Raw genomic sequence first — 24,561 nt, forward strand, 5'->3', positions numbered from 1 at the left:
TAAAAGCTCCGTGTGAAGGATATTCTATCAGGATTCCAAGTGGGAGTTTAGTCCCCTCACCCACCCGCTGCTCTTAACCAAGGTTAGAATGCTTTTCACCAAACAGTCAAATCCAGCAATGAACAGTCAGATCCATCAATGAACCAGAGTACACTGGATTGGGAGAACTGGTATGTGAATTGAGAAGAGAGTACACAATACCACCACCCACTCCCAATCTCTAAACAAGGTTTATTAGTTCATTGTACAAGACCTTTTTAAAGGGCAGTTTGGAGAAAGTACACATAATATTTTGCATCCTTGTTCTTTGAAATACTTCCCTGAAGCATTCCTGTCAGGGCTTGATATTACCAAGTGCTGTCAGGTATTTTAATATCATGAGCACAATAGTGAGGTCTCATTTAAAAAACCCAGCAAATCAACAAATCAGTCACCAACTGTTACATCACAAGCAATGACGTTGCCTTTCTAAAGCTTCCAAGTTTTCCCATTTGTAGTAAACATTTGAAATAATTTCAAGGCATTTACAGACATGTTTATTATAAGCATAAATAATACACAACTTGCAGCGCTTCCATGCAATATAATTTACTCTACAATTTCAGATGGTGCAGATAAAGTCTCACTCTGCTATAAGAACTTTACAGTCCTTGCCTCAAATGTAACAGACAACTGAAAAGAGTAGTGGGGAACACATCACCATGTCTCCCCCAAAGCATTTCCTTTCTTTTTCTCAAAACTACAAGTAGAATTAACAAATCACATAAATTAAATATCATTTCTGATAGAGATAAAACCGAAGTCTTTTTACTGAATTGCTTTTTTGCCATTAGTCAGATACAGTTACAGCACAATCCAATGCATATTTACTCAGGAGTAAGTATCATTGTGTTTAATGGGGTTTACTTCCTTGTCAGTGTGTTTAGGATTGTGCACTTAATAAACCACATTTTCAGGCCAGAAAAATATAAACTTACATCTTTTCCCATAACTCTGAGTTCAAACTGAGTTTCCTTGAAGTGCACCTTCGTAATTCTAGGCCTAAGTGTTAGAAAAAGACAAAAGTATCATAATAAACCAACTAATAAAACAACAACAACAAAAATTGGAATGGATGTCAAGTGTGTCTTGTTAGCCATGGCCGGGGGGGGGGGGGGGGCACTGCCCAGAAAGGTAATCTAAAAATACTTTAATAAATAAAGTTCGTTATTGAATGAACAAGTCTAACTACGAAAACATAATAGTCATTAACTATTATCATACAATGGAAATGTAGATCAATAGTCTGCTTTGCTTCTCTATATCAAATGTGTGCCTTCTCCTGAATTAAGTGTTGCCAGAGATGGCTCCTAATAAAACTTTGCAAGAAGTATTTCTGTCACCGAAGCAATTACTTTTCTCTCTAATCAGTACTAGGTATCCATTAGAGGAAAAAGGAGCCAGTGTGGTGTAGTGGTTAGAGTGTTGGACTGGGACTCGGTTCTAGTCCCCATTCAGCCATTAAGCTCACTGGCTCTCAGCCTAACCTACCTCACAGGGTTGTTATGAGGATAAAATGGAGGGAAGGAGGACTATGTAAGCCACCTTGGGTTCCTTGCAAGAGGAAAAAAGGCAGGATATAAATGTTGTTGTTGTTGTTGTTGTTGTTATTATTTATATGAACTCTTTATGTGAGCAAAAAATGAGCCAAGATATAACATTATGAAACTATCCAATTGATGTAAAAATATTTTATAAACAGAATGGTATATAGGAAGCTTGAATTAATATACAATTATTGTTATATGGGCTGAATGGATAGATGTTACTTACCAAAAATACTTTCCTACTTGTTTTTTATTTTTGTAGACAACCACACCTACAGGGGTTAATCCTACAAAATATTCAGATTTTTTTTCACCCTGGAAAATAATGTAAAATTATGCATGTAAATATCTGTGTGTTTAGAGAAGGCTTCCTGCCTTTTTAAAAGAACTGCTAGAGCCACAATGAAAAGATAGACAATGGTGAACATTTGCTAAGCTGGTGCTGTCATGGTAGTCAGAAGAAAACATATACTGAAATTATTTTTAATGTCCTGTACATTTAAGGAACTTTCAACCTTCCTGTACCTTTGACTTACTAATTATCTATTATTTCCTACTACTTTGAACTTTTTGAGGGCCTTGCTCAGGTTCTTGGTGTTACTTTCATATTTCCTGCCTGAACATAACCCTTGTAATAAAGCCCTTTTATCTTGTAACGACACTTAGAATAAATCCCTCAGATTTGTAATCTATTTTATTTTTCCAGCATAGTTAATTGACTTTTATATGGAAATGCAACCACATTCTTTCATAGAAAGTCTCCTTAATCCATCCTTCTTTTACATATGGATTTAAACTTCACTTTAAAAAGAAGAACACTGGGTTATGAAATGCGTAGTTACTAGTTTCTGCCGCCAATCCTCCTCAGGCAGGGACATTGTTGGCAAAGTCCAGGATCCAAAGAATCGCACAGCCAAGTCCATGTGCCCAAGTGGACTCGGCCTCCTATGCTATATGGCAAACTGCTTTTGAGGCTGAAGAGAATTGCAAAAGCAGTTTGTGGTACAGCACTGGAGTCTGTTCTTCAAAGAAAAAAGGTCAACCATCTCCCTGGGTATATGCAGTGTCGTGTGGGGACCTAAAGGAGCTCTTTAGATCAGAAAAAGAAGGAATTATAACACTCAGCCTCAGCTTTTGCTCTACAGTCTTAGGCCTTCTTACCCGCAATGGCTGAATAAGAGTTCCATCTTAATCCACCCCTTCTCCAATCCCTAAAGCCTCCTTTTATAATTCCTTCACTGCACCATATTTATTTATTACAATTATTTATATCCCGCCTTTCAGGATAAATTCCTACCAAGACAGTTTACAAGTAAACCAACAATACATTAATAAAAAGCATTAAAAACAATATGAAAAATTAATCAGGAGGATCCATCCCACAGGGCGGATGATGGTAGAAAGCCCCGCGATGGAAGGGAAGTATGATCAAGCTGGAGCAGGGGCCTGAGGTGATCTTTACCTACCTACTGGCCTCTTTCTTCTGAGATCCTTTCCCCAGGGCAGTTGCTGGTAATGGCCCTGTGGTGGAAAGGGGATAGTGCAGCTGGAGCAAGGGACTGAAGTGACTATAGCAAAAGTGAACCTTGGCATGCCCTGAAAACACTTCCTATCAATATAGTAAGAGCAAGGGATGTCCATTTCCAGTATAGTCAGGAATTGCAGTTGATGTAGCCTTATAGGCAAGGCATGTACATCAGGTCTTGGTAATCAAGAAGATTCCAATTCCTGCTTGAGAAACTTGCTCTGCCATAGTTCCCTGTGTCTGTCCCTCCAGTGTGGTCGTCAGAGTAGCAGTTTTCCTCAAAGTAAGAATACCACTCATGTCCTACTCCTCTTAAGCTTGAATTCAATTTTATTGTTTTGTTTATACCATCTGTTTTAAAGCTTTCTCCCCATTCAAAACACTCTGACAAGATTTGGATGATCAGTGGGGGAAACAATGCCGCATCAGTTGTTTCCCCCGCCTCCATGTGTGCCGGTCGTGTGACTGGGATTAGCCTAATTACCCATGCCACATTATGGGTTGCTGTGTCAACTGAACCCAGTGCGTGGCACGGCCGTGGTACCTTTTCACCACCCTACAACCTATGGCTTTCAGCATGGGTTGTAGGGTGGGTAAGTCACCACAGCCATGCTGCAGGTTGCCCTGTCATCCAAACTGTGTTTGGATGACAGGGCAACCTGCAACATGGGGTGGATAATTACAGTAATCCTGGCACCGCGACCAGCATGTGTGGGGATGGGGTAAACAACTGATGCTACCTTGTTTTCCCTGCTGATTGTCTGAACAACCATCTGTGTACATCAAAGCCCACATGAAGATCCTTTATCTGAAGGCTGTCAAATTCACTTTACAGTCTGAGGAGCTTTATATATGCATCTAAAAACTACAACATCCACAGCAAATTAATGGTTTGGGGAAATGGGACAGTATCCAGTGCTGCCGCTCTGCTTATGCCACTGATGGAGCACTATCTAGTGTAAGCAACCTTTAGTGCAATGCCAACAGCATATTCTGGAGCAATGGGTTTCCCTGGAAAACCCATCACTCCAGCATACACTATCGCCATTGTGCAAGAGGTTGCTTATGGAAGCACTAGTCAATCGTGTAAGCAGAGCAGCAGAGTTGGATACTGCCCATGGTCAGCAAAGCTACATACAGTTATACCTTTATTTTAAAAGATATGACTTACATAGACCGGATGAAGATCGACTCCATACATTTCAAGTGTCTTTGCCACTCCTAGATAGTTTAATTCTGCCTCAGCTGGAACTTGGCCCCTGTTTAATATAACAACCATAGACATATCTTTGTTTTTAACAGTGTATTTTAAATGTGATTTTAATATTTATATGTGAACCACTTAGGTTTTTTTATTATATTAAGCAGTATACAAGTATCACAAATCAATCAATCAATATTCAGTCTGGGGAGAAGGAGATTAATAAATTATATTCATGTGGCTTCCTGCCACAGATGAGGAATACTGACATCGCTCGGGTTCATACATACCCCATTCAACATGGAGATGATACAACATATGAGCTGGAGCCTCCATTAACTCAATTCCCCCTCCCTTTTTTTCTTACAGAGAGAAGCTGCATAAAAGGGGTCTCTGAACATTTGTGTGAAGGTCCTGTGTCACAGTGACATCATTTGCATGAAGAGAGGACCACTGCCACAGGTAACATATGAACCAGGGCATAAACTGTTGTTATTTCTGAGGCGCATTTACATACTTGTTGCAGCACTGCAAGATCGCAGTCTTTGTTTGGAATAACTATATTAGACAGTAATGTGCAAGAGGTTTGTTACTTTGTAAGATTTCTAAACTGACATTTAAAAGTAATCAAAAATGTTATGACTTCAGGTGAGGAATTTCCCTCACTAGAAGGATTTGCTTAAAGAAAGTCAGATTGTCTGTTAGTGAAATTTGACTGAAAAAAACAATCAACCTTGAGATCTATGTCAAAATGTCCTTTACAACCTTATTTGGAAGCAGTATTGCTCCAATCTAACTCTTAGATTGGTTTTATTCCCTGGGAAATGAATGCAGAACAAACAGAATCGTAATCTGCACTGGAAAATTATGATTTGTATCTTTAAGATGTGGAAAAAGAAATAACTATTCCGTATTTCTTGAGTCAAAGGAAAAGGGTATGTGTGCACACATGCACACACACAAAATGCTGAATCATATCCATTTACTAACAACAGTAAACAAATGCTATAGCATGCATATTAAGATTTGTCAAGATCTGAAAATGTTACTGACTTACAACAGTCTTTATCATTCCTTTATTAGCTATCAGCTGGGTCTATGCCCCAGTTTCCCTTAACACAGCATAAAGTCAAACGTTTCATTTTTACTTTTTTACGCCACAGTACCATCATGTGCAGTAATTTATGGATACAGTGAGGCTACAGTGATTTCCCCACGATATTATGCCCAAATAGCATCACTTTTCATTATTAGTAAAAAATAAATAAAAAAATGCTGGTGTGTGTGTGTTTTAAATACTATACTTCTATCTCACTCTTACACAGGGCTCCCAATGATTCTTACTGATCAGGCTTACACCTGCTTAGTTTCACGAACTCTGCAGCATCAGGTGTTCCCGCACCATTCACTGGATCCCTGCTGTATTTAACAACATTCCAATTGCAGGAGAAAAAATCCTGGATCAATTTAATCCCCAACTTGTTGGGAAAAGAGAGAAGATTATAAAATAATCTGTCAGAGTAAAGCTACTTGTTATCCTATAAAATAATGGCATCTATAATCACAGGAGAAGACATTTTTATACAATGTAATGAACATTTTACAAACCTAGTATTTTACAGAAGTCTATCACAAGCTTTTGCATACTTACATACTTTTTCTTACTACATGATTCCCCTTATTATCCCAATTCTTATATATGAAAAAATTCCTTAAATTTGACTTGCCAACTCACACATTCCATCCATAAGCTATTTCTCCTGCTCAAGAGTAAACTTCCTAGTCTTTTCCAACTTCTACGCGTATTGGCATTCAGTTCTGCAATCATCTTATCAAGGAGCCTTATCTCTCAACTCATTTGGCTCCACAATCCATAACTTCATCACCTGACTCATTTCTCAAATATGTTTTTTCTTCTCCCTCACTTTTTTGATTATGACATGCAAGATTCTGCCAACAGCTATGCTGATTGATGAAGTTATTAATCTTATAAATTATGAGCACTGCCAGACTTTTTTAAAAGTGTGCCCTTATTGCTGTAACTTCATCCTTCATCCTATCTTACTGATGGTGGGTGTTATGCTTATGTGTTTATAGATTTGTATGATTTCCCATTTCTTTCTATGTTTATACATACCATTTAATACTGCCTCTGGTTGGCAGCTGAAGGCACAAAAAAGTACACTGTTATATTATAATGTACATAGGGGATATAAAGTGCCAAGCTGAAACACATGGGTTATACTAATGGCTGTTTCCAGAGGACAAACAGACCCCATATGTAAGCAGATTTAAAATAGAACTCAATCTTCCCTGTTTACACAGTAGCTGCTTCGTAAATGCCCTTTCCCTTGTACAATTTCCCATTCAACATTAATTAAACATTCTTACATCAAAGTTTTGTGTATCTGTTCTATGGCATCTTCTAGTTCTTCCTTCTGGTCTGGAACAAAGCGGTATTCTGAAACATAGCCTGCAGTGTGCTTGTATGAATCATGGTCTCCAAGTTCAGCTACACAGTACACACACAAAAGAAAAAAAAATTAATTACACACTTTTTGGTGTTTAGCTTACACAAAGCTATTTTATTTCCCAGCTCACACATTATAAATCTGTATGACAATGAAAAGCTGTGAGGTGAAGAAAGGGGAAGAATTACCCAGCTGAGAACAACCCAAGGTAGTACAGATCATTAGTATTCAACTAGGAGTGTCAGGACAACACCAGAGGTCGCACCAGAAGCACCATAATTTCCTTTTTCATTTCTTTTTGCTTAAGAATTTTTTGAGAAGGAGAAAGATGTCAGGGCAGAGAGAAAAAGAATACATAAAGAGAAAGAACAAGAGGGAAAAGTGGGGAGAGGAAAAGGAGAAAGACAAACGTATTTGGAAAGAAATTAAAAGTGGGCCCCATCTTGCACGTTGATGGCTACTGGCATCCATGAAAAGGTAGAAGGAGCTCCTCTCACAAACTGTCACAATAAACCTAATGATAAGCAAACCACAAATGGATGTCTGTGATTTGATTAGCTGTTCCTGCTTGCAGGAGAAGCCAAGTGGGAACAATCAGGCAGCACAATAAGCCACGATTCCCCTGGAACCCTGATTTATCATTATCTGAATCGGGCCTGTCTTGTGGCACCTTTAAAGATGCGCAGATGTGTTGTGAAGAAAGCTTCTGTGGACTAGAGACCACTTTCCAATATGAAAATGAAGATGTGGTAGGCATCTGATAAAGTTGATTCTAGTCCACAGAAGTGTATGCCACAAGAAATCTGTTAGTCTTTAAAGGTGCTATAAAACTCTGTGCGTGTGTGTGTTTTCTGCAACAGACTAACATGATTATTGCTTTGGAATTTATCCTGAAGTAGAACCAATTTATAATCTACAGCATTCAATTCACCACAATTCAGGTGTTTAAATGTAATCAAACCTTTGCTACAAATAAAAGCCCTAGTATTAAAAAATACAATATCAGTACACCTGAAGCACATACACTGTACTGCATAAGCTCCCAGCTGAGCAGCGATGTTGATAGGACAAGGTAAGCGCCCTTGCAAGACATCCTGCTTCACCTGTAAAAAAACCTGATACCTGAAACAAAGACGGAAAGTAAAGTTAACTATACAAATGTAAATATCCTAACGTGCTAATATCTCACTATCAGTGTTTTATTTTAAAAAAGAATTATTACATTAGCTTGGGAGGGGGCAGAGAGCACACATGACAAATTGGTAATCACATTTTGTTTCATTTGTATCTTTAGTGCAGGTGTGGAGGTTTTCCCTGCTCAAACAAAATGTAAAAGGAAAAACATAATGTGCATTTGCCCAGAACTTAAGCTGTGGCAATATATATTATATGCTGTGCATTCACTGGGTCGGATGCAATACTGTCATTCCAGCAATCAAACGGATACCACTGGTGGAATGGGACTTCCCCTCCTCTCCTTCCCCTAACCCTACGGAGCAGATCTGGAGGATACGCAGGGGGCTGCAGGGTAAAGAAGGGGACGGGGAAGTCCCATTCCGCCAGTGGTATCAGTTACTCTGGCAGAACAACAATCTTGGATCCAACCCACTGCTGTGCATTTATGGCAAAATTAAAAGGTGGAGGTTGGCACTACCTTAGGGTACATCTAGTGATCTAGATCAATTTGATACGAACTTAACTGTCATAGCTTCTTTGAAAGAATCACAGGAATTGTGATTCTATGAGGATGCTGGGAATTTGTACAAAGTCCCACCATTTCAAGACTACTTTCTTTCTTTCTTTCTTTCCTGAAAATCCACTTTTCTTTGAAGAGTGCATGCTCCCCCATTCCAGCACATTTAAGAACATTTAAAAAGAAAAAGAAACAAAAGACAATTAAACCAGAGTCGCTGGCTATCTAATCTATTCGATCTCACTCTTCTATGGGGCTAAAAGAAATAATTGCAATTCGGAAAGAGGGCTTTCTCCCATATAATGAGACTCTCCCCTCTCCTGCTACATCTGTGCAGTTATCTAGCTGCTGTTGCTAGAACAGGGCTAATACTATAATAATAGTAAAGAGGGGAAAAGTCACTCACTATGCTACACAAATGATCGTATGTACACAGCCTTCTGCAGGCTCAGCAGTGTGTACATAGCTTTCTTCTGCTTCCACAATTCCATGGACTGGGGCTGATAAGGCTGTAAGCCTGCAGATAAACAACAGTGCCTAGTGCAGAAGCAGCTGTAGTAGCGTATGCTGTTACAAAAAATGCTGCATTATTATGTATTATCTGCTGTCTGTGTTCGCTGGTCAAGGTGAAGGTTGTAAAGTGAACAGGTCCACTTAAAATGCAGCACAATCAGCATCTGATTATCACATGTTCGTTATTAATCTGAAGTAATGGGTTAAAATCATTATCTAATACAACATGGGGTATGAATCTTTCATTATAGAGCTCTGTTATATTGTGCATGGGTTGATTGCTTTTGAAAATGAATGAGCATTAAAAATATTCCTTATAGCTATGTTAGAATAAAACCCAAAAACTATGGGAGAGCAACACTCTATATAGAACCAGATACACCACAGTAAAATACAAATCTGAGAATGATACAGGGTGCTTCCAGACAGAGGGTTCCTAGTGCTGCCAAACAAAAGACATTGGGTGGGATCACAGGACATAACGGCACATTCTAGGTTAATTTACCCATGAGGAGCTGCGGCGCATGCTGGCCACCATTATGAATATGCAAGCCCTGGCTGGGGGTTGCTGTGGCTTGTCGTGACATCCGAACCCAGGCAGCGGGGGTATTTGAGGGTTAAACAACCCTCTCATAACCCAAAAACAGACTGTGAGTTAAACAAGCATTGTTTAACCCTCAAGTAACCCGCGCCGCCCAGGTTTGGGCAACACAACAAGTCACAGAAGCCCCTGGCTGGGGCTTGCATATTCATAATGGTGGCCGGCATGCACCATAGCACCCAAGGGTCAATTAACCCATGGTGGGCTGTCATGTCATCTGAACCAGGTAAGTATTCCATCTTTTCCTCCTGAAGAGAATGTTTTGTGAAAAGAAAAAGCAGTGGGAAAATACCAGAGTTACAAGTGGAAGATGCTGATGTCTGGACCCACTGTAAAATTTGCAAATGAGCCAAAACAACTGCATGATAAAAGCCTAGCCTGGAAACACCCTCAAACAAGAACACACACCCTTAACACAATCAGTGCAAAACTTTGGGCACAATCCAACCGAAGTTAAAACATATTAAGTTGAATTTAACTCCATTCCATTAACACCAGTGGGCCTTAACTGAGATTTTCTGATAACTTAAAAAAAGGGTTTTGTATCAAGAAAATTAGAACCTCAAGTTGTTCTCCTTTTCCCTCTTCCCTCTCTTTTAAAAATGAACAAATCCCCCGTGGACTTACTAGCTGTTTTTAAAGTGCCTGCTCAGTCTTATTGCAAATAATTAAGTGTCATTAATACTATACCTGGTGATTTCTTCTTTTAGCCTGCATGGATCTTCGGCATAGAATTTGACACCAAAGTAAAGTGTATAAGGTGGACCAGCTATGAGAAATAAGAATGCTAATTACTATATGAAACACACATTCAAATCACTGCAATCCTGAACACATTTCCTTGGAAGTAAATTCCATTTCTTTGAGAAGATCTTCCTGAATAAAGTGTGTGTTTGACTGCAACCTTGCTGCTTCTGTGTAATTCCAGTACATTTCAGTCGGGTTTAAGTATGAGTTGTTGTTCGTGGCTTGTGGCCCCTGCCTAAACCAGTCTGCTCCGAGTATTACCATCTTATCCATTCTACATAGAAGATGCTTGGATATGTAGGTGGTGGTTCTTACTTTAAAATCCTAAGATTCTTTGGAAGACTTCAGTGCAAATAATTTTTGAATTGCCTCCTAGGAAAAATGGGAAGGAAGGCAACTTCAATAGCTGTTAGTAGTGCAGCAAATCTTGGGTTAATAAATCCATAATTTGCTCTCATTACGTGTGAATAGCCCCATGGGCTAATGAACTGGAACTTAACCCAGACAAGACAGAAGTGGTCCAGCCTGTTTGGACAGGACTGTCCTTTCTTTGAAAAATCAGCTTGGAAGTGATCCTGGACCTGGATTTATTCCTGGATTGCCAGCTGGTGGCTAGGAGGATTTTTACTCAGCTTCCACTGGTGACTGGATTACTGTAAAACTGTCTATACAGGGCTGACTTTGAAAAGAATTTGGTAACTGCAGCCAGTACAAAATGCAGTGGCTAAAACTTTGACTAGAGCCATTTGAGGGAAAACATGCAACTTCACTTTCATATCACACGACTTGTTTCCAGTCCATTTCTGGGCTCAATTCAAAGAACTGGTTATTTATTACCTTCAAAGCCTTAAACATCTTAGACCCATGTTACAGGAAGGACCATCTCTTCCCTTATGAACCTGCCTCTGTTCAGTTAGATCAGATTTTAAGGTAATATGGTTATTTGTGAATCTCAAGTCTAGCATCAGATAATTTAATTTAGAGCCTATCTGGAAATCTGTGTCATATCAGCCCACCTCAAGGGGTTGTAATGTGGTTAAAATTGAGCGTGGGGAACCATATACACTGCCTTGAGCAACTTGAAAGAAAAGGGAGGCATAAATGTAGTAAAATAAAAATTTAAAAATCCATATGTTATTTGTCATACTGATTTAAAGTAATATTATTATGTTTTGTTTCTTTACAACAGCCTGCTCCAACCTCGTGCCCTCCAGATGTTGTGGATTTCAATTCCTATCAGCCCCAGCCAGCATGGCCAATGGTCAGGAATCCTGGGAGCTGTGGTTCAAAACATTTGGAGGGCACCAGTTTAGACTTAGAGATCCCCTTGTTGGGATAGAAAGCATGGGATAGAAATATTTTAATGAGATAAAAATAAAACAATTTGGAATGCTGTGTTTAATTGCCTTTAAATGATTGTCATAGAATGATTTCAGAAGGGAAATGTTTTGCTTTGAAGTTTAGTGAAGGCTGCTTTGTGTTTGCTTATTTTTGAATATGGGATATATCGATACTCTCATTACGGACTCACCCAAGAGACTGAAAAGCTCTTTCACGCCATGTGTGAAATTCTTCGTGCCTGGACAGTCTAATGTAGCAATCATAATGGGATTAAAGTTTTTGCACACCACGAGCTTCAAAAATGGCATTTGCTGTGTTTTGCAAAGAGCTTCCTCGCCCATATGGCAGCAGCTAACCTGAATGCTACTGGCTGGCCACAGGCTGGTATTTTTCCAGCAGCTACCATGCACTCAAAGGTCATGTGAATTGCCCCTGACATTACAGATGTAAATAAATGTAGCTGGAAACAGTCTCAAATAAAAAACAAACAAACAGGGGGCTTGACTCTAATACTTTGCTTTAGGATTGAGGTGTAAGCACAGTTAACAAAAGAATAAAGATATGGCCTCTATCTTGTGTTCTCAGCTAGAATCCTATCCATTCCCAACCGCACCAGTGCAAGAGCAAAACACACATTAGCCTCAGAATTAGCAGGCTGGTTCCTGCGTTGGCTGCTTTTAGGGATATCAGAGGAATCCATCCAGGGGGTGAAGCTCGCTGAGCTTTAGTCAGCTCGGCCCTCCAGACTTCGGCTTACTTTCCCACGAGCTGGCCCAACTTCATCTGCATCAAGGCAGGCCAGCGCATGGATTCCAGGTTGGGTTTTTTTAATGTAAAAAGCAATTTGTGCAAATTGCAGCTGTAATTTGCATAAATTGAGGCTGAAATTTGCACAAATTCCATAAAAACCAGCCAAAATTTGCTTAATTTGCACAATTGTGTCTGCAATTTATATACTGCTTTTTATGCTAACCCCCCACCCCAAACGGAAAAATTTCCAGATTTCGGGAACGAACCCCTGGCTCAGTTTGCAAATGCAAGCCAAGTTAGGGGTGCCACGGGAATCTGCCAGGCCCAAAAAAGAGCCAGGTTTCCCCTCAACAGATATCCCTAGCTGCACTATTATACTAGATTCTCAAGATGGCTACAAGTGAGGATTGGTCAGGCTCCCCTCTGTTGCCAGGCTGACCAAAATAATTATTCTCCTTCCTGCAGCATCCCTCTAATTTGGCCCACACCCTCAGGAAAATGCTGCCACACTTCTCAAGTTCCCCATCTTTATCATGAAGTGGCCATATCTGTTGTTGTTCAGTCGTTCAGTCGTGTCCGACTCTTCGTGACCCCATGGACCATAGCACGCCAGGCCTTCCTGTCCTGAGCTCTCTCCCGGAGTGTGCTCAAGTTCATATTCATTGCATCGGTGATGCTATCTAGCCATCTCATCCTCTGCCGTCCCTTTCTCCTTTTGCCTTCAGTCTTTCCCAGCGGCCATATCTGAGTGGTAGCTAAACTGGTGCCCTTCAAATGCTTTGGACTACAACTTCCATCAGCCTCACCCAGCATGTCCAATGGTCCAATGGTCAAGGATTGTGGGTACTGTAGTCCAAAACAGCTGAAGGGTTGTGCTCTCCCAAGCTATATTGTGATGGTCTGTTTGGCAAACTGCCCTGCAAACTGCTTGCCACAATTCCAAAGTTACGTACCAGAATTCTAGATGCTTTTTAAAAAGCAAGTTTAAAAACTCAAAGCAAATGCAATCCCAGTTTGTATAAAAGTACTGTCATTTTAGAGATTTGAAAAAGTTCTAGTACTGTGAAGAAAGTTTGAAAGAAATATATGTGGGGCTGGAAAGAGAAGAAACAGACGTTTTAGCACTCAAATCAGTGTGTGCAATTGTGAGGTTGCTATATATAGCAATACTGATGATCTCAAAAGACTTGGAGGCCTGATAGTTTAAATGACCTCCACACACAAAGTTGTTGGCTCTGCAGATGTATTATTTTCTATGTACCTCCATCGCTACCAGTGTTTATGAAGAACAAATTATATACATACTGTTTATGAGCTCCTTATGTTCTGTAAGGGTCTTTGCAGGATCCAGCCAGTACTGTGAAAATAGTCATAAAAACCACTATTAAAATACATGTCAATATATATGTTTCTATATTAAGGGAATTTTAAGATCAAAGGCCCTATTTTGCCCTGGAAAGAATAAAACAAATTGCAGCTAGTATACACAACAACCTGCCGTAAGATAATGCAAAACACATTTGCACCTGCCTCAAGCTCTGTAGACACAGGCTAGACACACACAATTGGCCATGCTGGCTGGGGATGATGGAAGTTGTAGCCCAACACAACTAGAGGTCACCAAGGTTGAGGAGGTTCTTAAAGACTGTAATCCTACTGGTCTGGAGTGATGTCACTTTTTTTGTTCTACACATCACCTATACATGCTATTTTATATTTTATATTGATTACTGCTGTTTTAATCATTGGCTGTCCTGAGAATCCTTCAGGGATGAAAGGTGGGATGCATTTAAACAAAAAAATAAACACACAAAATTAAACAATACTCTGATAGCACTAAATACATGTTTAATATTAGCTGTAGTGGTGGTAGTGGCACCAGCAAGCCTATTGCCCAGTTGTTTCCTTAAAATTTTATTTTACAAAAGGCTCTGAATCAGGGATATGTGCCTTCATCCAGATAAGATTCATAGGTCAAATTCTGGTTATGCTAGTTGTGGGGGTTATTTCACTATTGGGATGATATCCAATATTATCCACTATTTATTGATCCTTTTACTGCATCAATCCACAGCTATGAACTGAAGCTACAGAAGCGTTATGTGTGTGTGTACTGAATTGCTAAATCATTGCTGAAGATCCTACATATAAAATCATTGTAGAGGAATTCATCTGGGCTTTGAAGAGACTGCAATATACAGTCAGGGCCAGAAATATTGGAACAAGGATAACTGTTTTGGCAGTTGGCCTCTGTACACCACCACATTGAAGTTGAAAGGAAACACACCCCAATGGGAGCGAAGTCAGCACTTTCAGCTGTAATTCAAGGGGTGTGACAAAAGTGGAGCACTAACCATTCAGGAAGGACAGCCAGTGGCATACACACACACCCATCGTTGGTGGCTCATAAGTAATGGAACAAACCAACATCATTTCAAACTGAAGGATCACCTTTAATACCTGGATAAAAATCCTTTGCCTGAAGAATGACTGCCTGAAGTCTGGAACCCATGGACTTGACCAAATGCTGAGTTTCCTCCCTCGAAATGCTTTGCCAGGCCTTTACTGCAGCTGCCTTCAGCTGCTGCTTGTTTGTGGGTCTTTCTGCCTTTAGTCTTGTCTTCAGTAAGGGAAAAGCATGCTCTATTGGGGTGAGATCAGTTAACTGACTTGGCCATTGAAGAACATCCCACTTCTTTGCCTCCAGAAACTCTTCGTTAGCTTTCGCTGTATGTTTTGGGTCATTATCCATCTGCAATATGAAGTGGCGTCCTATCAGTTTGGCAGCATTTGGCTGAATTTGAGCAGAAAGTATAGCCCTATTCACTTCAGAATTCATCCTCCTGCTTTTATCAGCAGTCCGGTCATCAATAAACACCAGTGACCCGGTTCCATTGGCAGCCATACATGCCCATGCCATAACACTGCCTCCACCATGTTTGACAGATGATGTGGTATGCTTTGGATCATGAGCTGTTCCTTTCCTTCTCCATTCTTTTCTCTTCCCATCATTCTGGTACAAGTTAATCTTGGTTCCATCAGTCCAAAGAATCTTATTCCAGAACTGGGCAGGCTTTTTTCGGTGTTTGCTGGCAAAGGCTAATCTGGCCTGTCTGTTCTTGAGCGTTAGCAGTGGTTTGCACCTTGTTGTGAAGCCTCTGCATTTACATTCATAAAGCCGTCTCTTGATTATAGATGTTGACAATGACATGCCTACCTCCTCAAGAGCATTCTTGACCTGGCTAGATGTTGTGAAAGAGTTCCTCTTCACCATGAGCAGAATTCTGCGGTCATCCTCTTTAGTTGTCTTCCGGGATCTTCCAGGCCTTTTGCTGTTGCTGAGTTTGCCAGTTAATTCCTTCTTTTTCAGGATGTTCCAAACTGTTGTGTTGGCCACTCCCATTGTTTTTGCTATCTCTCTGATGGGTTTATTTTGTTTCCTCAGCCTAATGATGGCCTCCTTCACTTGCATGGACACCTCTTTGGACCTCATGTTGGGAGTTCCAGTGAACAGCTACCAAATGCAAATGTAACACTCAGAACCACCTCCAGGCCTTTTATCTGCTTGATTGGTCATGGGGTACCCAAGAAACAGGCCACACCTGGCCATGCAGCTGCTTGTCAGCCATTCGTTCCATTACTTATGAGCCACCAACGATGTGTGCGTGTGTATGCCACTGGCTGTACTTCCTGAATGGTTAGTGCCCCACTTTTGTCAAACCCCTTGAATTACAGCTGAAAGTCCTGACTTCGCTCCCATCTGGATGTGTTTCCTTTCAACTTCAATGTGGTAGTGTACAGAGGCCAACTGCCAAAACAGTTATCCTTGTTCCAATATTTCTGGCCCTGTCTGTATCACAGAATCATAGAATAGTAGGGTTGGAAGGGGCCTATAGGACCATCAAGTCCAACCCTCTGCTCAATGCAGGAATCCAAGTCAAAGCATCCCTGACAGATGGCTGTCCAGCTTCATCTTGAATGCCTCCAGTGTGGGAGAGCCCACCACCTCCCGAGGTAATCGGTTCCATGTCTCTGCAAATCCAGAGTGCTTCCAGGTGGATGACTCCCTAACAGTAACACTAAAGAGATTGTGCAACAATCTTGTCTCTCCCTCCTCAACCGATTTTTGGAGAAAAGAAAAAAGATGGAAGAAGTGGTGAGAAACCAGAGGAGGGTTGAAGATATCATCCAGATCTCTGTGAAAGTCTGGATGTGCAGGGCCACTGCATGATAAATGCCACATGTAGGAGCACCAGAGCACCAGTGGTGAGGAACATTTAAACATCACACACTTCCCACATGTAATGTCAGCACTAGGAAGTGCTTTGCTGTAGCATTCTGGTGGAATTAGTGGCATCAAATCTGGATCAGAGCTAGTGCATTCTCAGGTAGATTATATTGCTTCCAGCCAGTTTTCACTTAGTTTTTTAAAATAAAAATAGAAATAAAATGTGTTTGAGATATTTCTTTTTTGTTATGCTTCTTCCTAGTTTCTGCTCTATGTAAACCTGCTGAAGATGTTATGTCTGCAATGCTTTATGGATCAGATTCTGATTTTCAGAGTGAAATTAAGAAGTATTCAGATACTAGAATATCTGCTACAATGAAGCTGAAATATTGTTCTCATCATTTTTCATCAGAAGAAAGCAAGAGTCTCATGACTTTGGTGGTAATTATAAGTTTCGTTATTTTTCTTGCATGTTTTTATCAATTCAACCCTACAATCCAATTAAGGATTTATATATGTTTTTCATCAAACTGTCTTTACAGTTTTCTGGTTTAAAAAGATTGTTTTAACATACAGATCATACACTTTATTTTTCATGCATCCACCATGAGATGATACTATACTTGTGCTTATTGATACTTTTGCTTATGAAAAAGCACTGTGTGTACCCTTAATCTCCTGCCTTTTCCCCTTCATTTCATTTAATTTCAGAAAAACATACTGGAGAAATGCTGAATATTTTAGGAATTCTGGTCTTTGGATAAAGTCAAGCTAGTTCTATATGCCGACCAACATCAGTTGCTGAAAAACAATTCTCATTGATCCATTCTTCTCTTCTACTATCCTTGATCAAGCAGCGTCATCCTCCCTATGAATTTGCTTACATGTTTTACAGTACCTTCTTCTTCACTTTCCCACAAAAAGCAAAAGCCAGAACAATCACCCCATGCTCTTGACACATACAGGTAAAAATTAGAAATGCCTCAAATATCCATGACTTTCTGTCCCCCAAAGCAAAATTAGCATATTTACAGTCGCAGGTAAGTGTTCTGAACCAGCAACAGATTTACAAATAGTTTTCACACACCCAAAAGTTTAAAGAAGACTTTATGTTCAGGTCAAGATTTCACAGTTAATTTCCATTCTTCAAAATTGGCTTAAAAACAATAGCCTAGTCTTGTTTTTAAAGGGAAGCAATAAGCAAAAGCCAGGGTTTGCATTTATGAATAGAGAACATACACAATAACCTACTCTCATCCTGCCTCCTAGATAATACAAAAGCATAAAGAGAATGTTGCTCTAGAAGTACTCAGCACCTAGAGTCTTTCAAAGAGGCAAAGTTTAAAATCTAAAGTAGCATTATATCTGCTTCTACATTCTTATTCCTTCTATATCTTGTGTGTGTGTGTGTGTGTGTGTGTGTGTGTGTAAGGCCAAAAGCTTCTCTATATACTTCTGAATGGCACCTCCGATTATCTTCACACTGATAACAAAGAAGCAATGTTATTGCTTATTTTTTAAATAATGCTGCGGCGAATCATCTTAAACCTTCTATTATATTAACATGACACTGTTAACAAATCACCAGAGCATTAGGAAAAAAAACAGACTAAGCAATGGAGAATTCAGAAGAGATACAATCTTCAGGTAGAAGCTGTTCAAGCCAGATTGAACAACCTGTCCAAGCCTCTTACAGCAATAAGCATCAAGATGCCGGTTGCAAGCATATTGCTTAAGCATACATGGATATGCGTTTTGTTTCAGGCTATTTTAACATTAATAATACAGTTGCCAAACAATTGCAGGGTTTAATCATGACAGGAAACATGAAAGAACATGTCTCACAAATACAAGACCCAGGCTCAACAAAATGTAATATTTGCCAGCATTTCAGCTTCAAAAAGGCATGGTCACTGGATAATATTTATGAGTGACTGTAAGCTTGAACTTTATTTTTCAGATTCCTAAGGTGGACTTCCATCCTCAGCAGGAGTCAGAAAGAAAGAGAAGAAGCATATTCTACACTGATACTTTTGGAGCAAACATAAGCTGTCAATTCCTTTGAATCCAGCAGAAATATTTTTAGAGAAGAGGCAAAAGTATGGACAGAATGGTACAGATCTACTGAACCCTTTGGCAGACACCTCTTCCAGCAGGAAGAAGCCACAAACTAGACAGGCCATGAACTTTGACTAAAACTCACTCCTACGACATATTCCCATGCAGCCACATAGTTTTTCCTGGTCACACTGCTATCTCTACAGATTCTTAGGGAGTCTCCATTGTCACTGTGCAATGGTGCCCCTCAGGGGCATTGCTAGGTTCTTAAAAGATCTGGGGCACAGGCCCATAACACAAATTTGCATATATATATATCATATATATCCAAGTCTAAGCACACCTCTGATAGATAAGATAGATAGATGGATGGATGGATGGATGGATGGATAGATAGATGTGCGTGCATGCATGCGTGCGTGGTGTGCTTGCATGTGTGTGTGCATAGATTACATACATACATAAGAAGTGTGCACTGACCCCCACCCCACTTCAACCCAGACCCCGATTCAGCATTTTGAAAAACATCCCGCTTCTGCTCGGGCCAATTTGTAGTCAGACCAGTTCAGCTCAGTACCAAACCTGAGTCAAGGTTTGGAAAAATGAGTCTTTATGCTTCCTGTTGACTACCATGGGAAATTAGAAAAAAAACTGTAATTTTTTTTCTCTTGGTCAGAACTGGATGATAATTTCAGTCATAGTAGCCCCCTAGTAGGGGATTACACCTACCCAATGTCAGAAAAATAGGTGCAGGGTTTATATTTTGATTTTCTTTTAAAGGGAACTGCCAATAACATTTTATTACTTGGACGAATTGGATAGAAATTTCAGGATTCATTGCCCCATCAGAGGAGATCACGTCTGCCAAATTTCAGAATGATAGCCACAAGAGTTTTTGTGCAAGGGTGGCCTTGACATTTTGAGGTCTCCAAAAGAGGACATACTTATCTCCCTATGTTCCTTGTGGACCATTGTTCTGAAAATTACAGACAGCCTACAGTTGTCCCTAAGTAAGAAAGCAGCAAAGTTTCAGGAGGATAGGCAAAGTAGTTCATGTGGAAGGGGAGTTCTCCAATTTGGGTGAGGGAGGGATTTGCTTTCCCTTCCCTTCCCCCCTTCCCCAATAGTTTTGGGGTAAATTTGTATGAAAATGCACAAGAGGTGTCCCACAGGCAAGAAACCTGCAACGTTTCTGAAGGATATACATGCATGCAAATTTAGAATTACTAGAATTTATTTATATTTCGCCAATGTTAGCAGCAGGGGAACATGGGTGGGAAGGTGCTATTGCACTCATGTCCTGCTTGTGGCTTCCTATGGGCATCTGGTTGGCCACTGTGTGAACAGAATGCTGGACTAGATGGACTTGGTCTGATGCAGCACAGCTCTTCATATGTTCTTAGTTATAGAGTGCTTTTGAGCATATGCAGAATGCTTTTCTTTCACCACTGAGGACTTACAGTCTCCCCCAACCAATTCTGTTCCCCTCTATGCAACCATCCATCCTCATCCTACCATCCTCCAGCAACTCTTCATAAAAACAGATATCTTGCTTTGTGCAACTCTCCTCTACCTCCTCCTCATTATGCACAAGCTCTCACTGTATCTTCCTCCCCATAACTTCATTTGTGCCAAGACTTCACCAGGATTCAACCAATCAGTCTGTTTTCAAAATAGGGCTAAGTTATGGAGAAACTCTGAGTATGCACTAAGTGCCTTTCCCTCACCACTGAAGCTAGAGTTCATGCAAAAACAACCCAAACCCACAAATGACAAAACATGCATAGGACTGAGCTGAAAGGGTAGTCAATTCATTAGATGGAATTGGGTAGGCACTGTATTAAGCCTGCAGTACCATGCTCACAGCTCAGGACTTATTTCTGAGTAAACATGCAGAACATCAAGGTACAAACCTCCCTGCAAAAGTAACTTGTGCTGGAATCCTATGCACACTTTCCTGAGGGTAAGCCTCATTAAACATAATGGGACTTCTGAGTAGGCATACGTAGGATTGCATAAATTAGCAATATTTATCTCCCCTACACTTAAAAAACAAACCCCAAACTCCTATTTTTATTACAGCTTTCCGTTCAGAGGAACGTAGGAAGCTGCCTTATACTGAGTCAGACCCTGGGTCCATCTAGTGCAGTATTGTTGACACTGACTGGCAGCAGTGGCTCTCCAGGGTTTCAGGCAGGATTCTTTCCTAGCCCTACCTGGAGATGCTGGGGATTGAACCTGGGACCTTCTGCATACCAAGAATGTGCTGTAGCACTGAGCTACAGCCTTTCCTAGTGCTGGGTAATAGCAACTGACAAACAAAACAGCCCCAGATTTGTTTCTCTGCAACCACGTGAACCCACTTTTCTCAAAGACTTGAGTGAGGAGAAGGAGAAAAACCAACCCTCTTGTCTGTTTGTATAAATACAAATACAGTACAGGACTTCTCTTGCCACCAAAGAGAATTCTCTTTTAGAATTCCCCAGGATATGCTCTGGGTGGAATAAAGAGGAGAAAGAAAGAACAGGATAGGGGAGAGAAGAAGAAGAATGGTGACTAGAAATGAGCGGGGGTGAGGGGGGGTAGAGAGAATTCCCTAAGCCAAGTGGCTCCTTTCAGAGATGTAGTACTTCAGAGGAATTTAAGAGGCTGTGGAGGGTTTGTAAGGATTGCACATACTGAGATTAACTTTGTGAGGTGAGGCAGCTGAGGGCTTTTTCTAGCTTTTTTTTTAAAACTGTAGAACCTATTTAAAAGCCTCAGCAGTTCTTCGATCATAACACCACATAGTCCTAACCTTCCCTATGGAATAATTTGAGTCCTACAGTTATTTAAGAGAAATTAAAGTGGAGGGGGAGAAAGAAGTTTGTGGAGGCTGATGGGATCCTTTGCTGTACTGAAGCTACTAAATTTTTGCAGAAGCCAAAGGTTCCAGTTTGGGGTGGTAAAATCAGATGCTGTGTGAAATACCAGTATTTCACATGGAGCTATTTCTTCCCTTCCTTCTCCCTCTTCAAAATTTAATTAGAAGCAATTCCCAAAGGTGGACATGTAAGAGCAGAAAAGTAGGGGAGAGAGGTTTTTTGCACCTCAAAAAAAAAACCTACACAAGAGATTAGGGATAGTGGCCTCCTAATGGTCACCCTAAATACCTTCTGATTAGGATTTCTAATCCCATGTGGTTTGACAGTTTTTACTTTTTGTTTTAGTCTTTGAGAAAAGGAAACTTTACGCATGGCTAGCACAAAAGCCACTGGGCCTAACTGTCTGAACTTTCGCAGGCTCAGTCAGCTCCATAGGGGCTTCCAGGTCCCCAAATTCTATGCATGTATGTGGAATCACACACAAAAAATAGCTTTTTGCTTTGACAGATTTTCTTGAAAATAGCAAATTTTACCTGTGGTCGTGGTGCTGGAGCTTGAGCACCTCAATGACGTCATGAGCTAAACCGTGAAGGGACACCCAAGATGGGAAGGTCATGGCAGAGAGGTCAGACTAAATGAGATCCCTGGGGAAGGAAACGGCAACCCACCCCAGTATTCTTGCCATGAAAACTAAATGGATCAGTACAACCAGAGACTGACAACGAAGGTCCGCATAGTTAAAGCAATGGTATTCCCTGTAGTAACTTACGGCTGCGAGAGCTGGACCATAAGGAAGGCTGAGCGAAGGAAGATAGATGCTTTTGAACTGTGGTGCTGGAGGAAAATTCTGAGAGTGCCTTGGACTGCAAGAAGATCAAACCAGTCCATCCTCCAGGAAATAAAGCCAGACTGCTCACTTGAGGGAATGATATTAAAGGCAAAACTGAAGTACTTTGGCCACATAATGAGAAGACAGGATACCCTGGAGAAGATGCTGATGCTAGGGAAAGTGGAAGGCAAAAGCAAGAGGGGCCGACCAAGGGCAAGATGGATGGATGATATTCTGGAGGTGATGGACTCGACCTTGGGGGAGCTGGGGGTGGCGACGGCCAACAGGAAGCTCTGGCATGGGCTGGTCCATGAAGTCACGAAGAGTCGGAAGCGACTGACCAAATAAACAACAAAGCACAAAAGCTACTAGGGATAACTGCCTGAAATTGGGCAGTTTCAATCAGCAGCATGGGGGCTACCAGGTCACCAAATTTCATGTATTTATCATACAAACTAAAAAATGTTATGGCCTTTTCTGTTTTCCAATGCAAGTCAATGGGAAAATGTAAAAAAATGGCAATTAGGACAGCTCAAAAGATCTGGGGCCTGTGCCCAGATGAGCTTTTCTCTAATGACGCCCTGGCACCCCTGTCTTTCCTCACCCAGAAAAATCTGCTCAAGATCCCTAAGATCCTGCTTAAAAGCTCACAGCTGCCCCTTCGCTTTGGACAGCTCAGCCACCACATCACTGATGCCCAAATTACATATGATGGCAGCAGACCCATCTTTTAAAACCAAAGTCTGCCTCAATCTCATAGAAAGTGGAGGTCCAATTTAAAGAGCAAAATGTGAACATGGATGACAGTGCTGAAACTCTTAACATCTAATTTCTTGCAGAATTGCACAGCAGACCAGTTTTTAAAAGCTTGGTCAAAATATGGGTGCTTTAAACTAGCCATTAATTCAAACTCTCTCTCTCTCTCTCTCCCCCCCCCCTTAAGGCTTCAACTCACTTGTACATGCATAATATAATATTGCCAACTCCCAGCACCACCGCTATCCAAATAAATTTTAATAGTGGTTGCACAGGGCCTTCTGTGGATGACCTACTGAAATGAACAGAAGCCATACACCCGCTAACTCCTTAATGCACCCTTCCCCAACATAGTGACATCCAGATGTTTTGGACTATAACTCCCATCAGCCCCAGTCAGCATGGCCAATGTCCAGGGATGATGGGAGTCGTGGTCCAAAATATCTGGAGGGTACCATATTGGAGAAGGCAGCCTTAACATGTGATTCTGTAGCTCCTTGGGTTTTATGATGGTCTACTAATCTTTATTGCTGCCTGCTTTACAGGAAAGGCTCTCAAAAGCCAGTATCTAGTTGAGACACATTCATGACGAACATGACAACAGGACACCAATGGAATTTATTTATTATTTAAAATACTGTTGTTGTTTTTAAATAGCAGGTATACATATACAGAAGTTACATTAAACTCATTATGTAATCTAATGAGTCACTGCTTGATTACTTAAGTTATGGCTTAAATATTCTTGATGTCAGCTCTCTTCACACCTGGCATTTTATTCCACTACAAACCGTTCCTTTTCATTACTGATCCTTTCCAGGATTTAGACTGGCCCTGTATACAGGCATCTCTCATAGCACTTCCCTCCGCTGTATTTCTTTTCACAGCTGGGCAGAGCTGCATGGAAAAATTGGGACAGAAGGTGGCTGCTGCCCCCCCTCACCCTGCTGATCATTGGTTCCTGTAACATGATTGATGCTCCACCAGTCCCTCCTGCCTTTCTTCCTTCCTGCATCCCCTTCTTCCTTATCTGTCATCAGTGGTGGCTGCTCTCCCCCCTTATTCTGCTTTCCCATCAACTGGCTTGTTTTCCCGCCCCCCCCCCATGCACTGTTGCTCTCCCTCCCCTTATTCTGGCTTCCCAACGACCCTGCAAGGTGGACTAGGAGAAGAGATAGTGGCTGGCTAGGTGGGAGGGAGTACTATGGAAAACCACCTCAGCATTACTGCCTTATCTAAAAACTCCACACACACAAAAGAAACTATTAAAAATGACCATTCCAAGCTCTGCATGATGAATTTATTCAGGGGAGGAGAAAAGGTACTTTTAATACCCATTGAAATCCTAACTGTCAAGCCTTTCTCCTGCGTGGCTGAGAAGGAAGACTCCCCCATCCA

General features: G+C 40.9%; 1 protein-coding gene across 5 annotated transcripts in view; it reads right to left on the bottom strand.

The window, feature by feature from the left end:
* Positions 1-24,561, bottom strand: part of EPB41L4A (erythrocyte membrane protein band 4.1 like 4A) — a 161,572-nt gene that overhangs the window by 62,684 nt on the left and 74,327 nt on the right. For 4 of the 5 annotated variants that reach the window (XM_084833867.1, XM_084833865.1, XM_084833866.1 and 1 more), the window contains exons 4-10: positions 13,734-13,785; positions 10,281-10,359; positions 7,808-7,905; positions 6,704-6,824; positions 4,283-4,370; positions 1,813-1,901; positions 978-1,041 (exon numbers count right to left, since the gene is read on the bottom strand). In XM_084833867.1, the coding sequence (XP_084689993.1) occupies positions 978-1,041; positions 1,813-1,901; positions 4,283-4,370; positions 6,704-6,824; positions 7,808-7,905; positions 10,281-10,359; positions 13,734-13,785 (591 nt within the window). Of the gene's footprint in view, positions 1-977; positions 1,042-1,812; positions 1,902-4,282; positions 4,371-6,703; positions 6,825-7,794; positions 7,906-10,280; positions 10,360-13,733; positions 13,786-24,561 lie in introns of all 5 variants that reach the window. The other variant, XM_084833868.1, reaches the window with a different exon arrangement.

The sequence above is a fragment of the Heloderma suspectum genome, chromosome 2 (assembly GCF_057233095.1).
Source record: "Heloderma suspectum isolate Gila_16-S chromosome 2, 16-S_ref, whole genome shotgun sequence".
NCBI lineage: Eukaryota > Metazoa > Chordata > Lepidosauria > Squamata > Helodermatidae > Heloderma > Heloderma suspectum.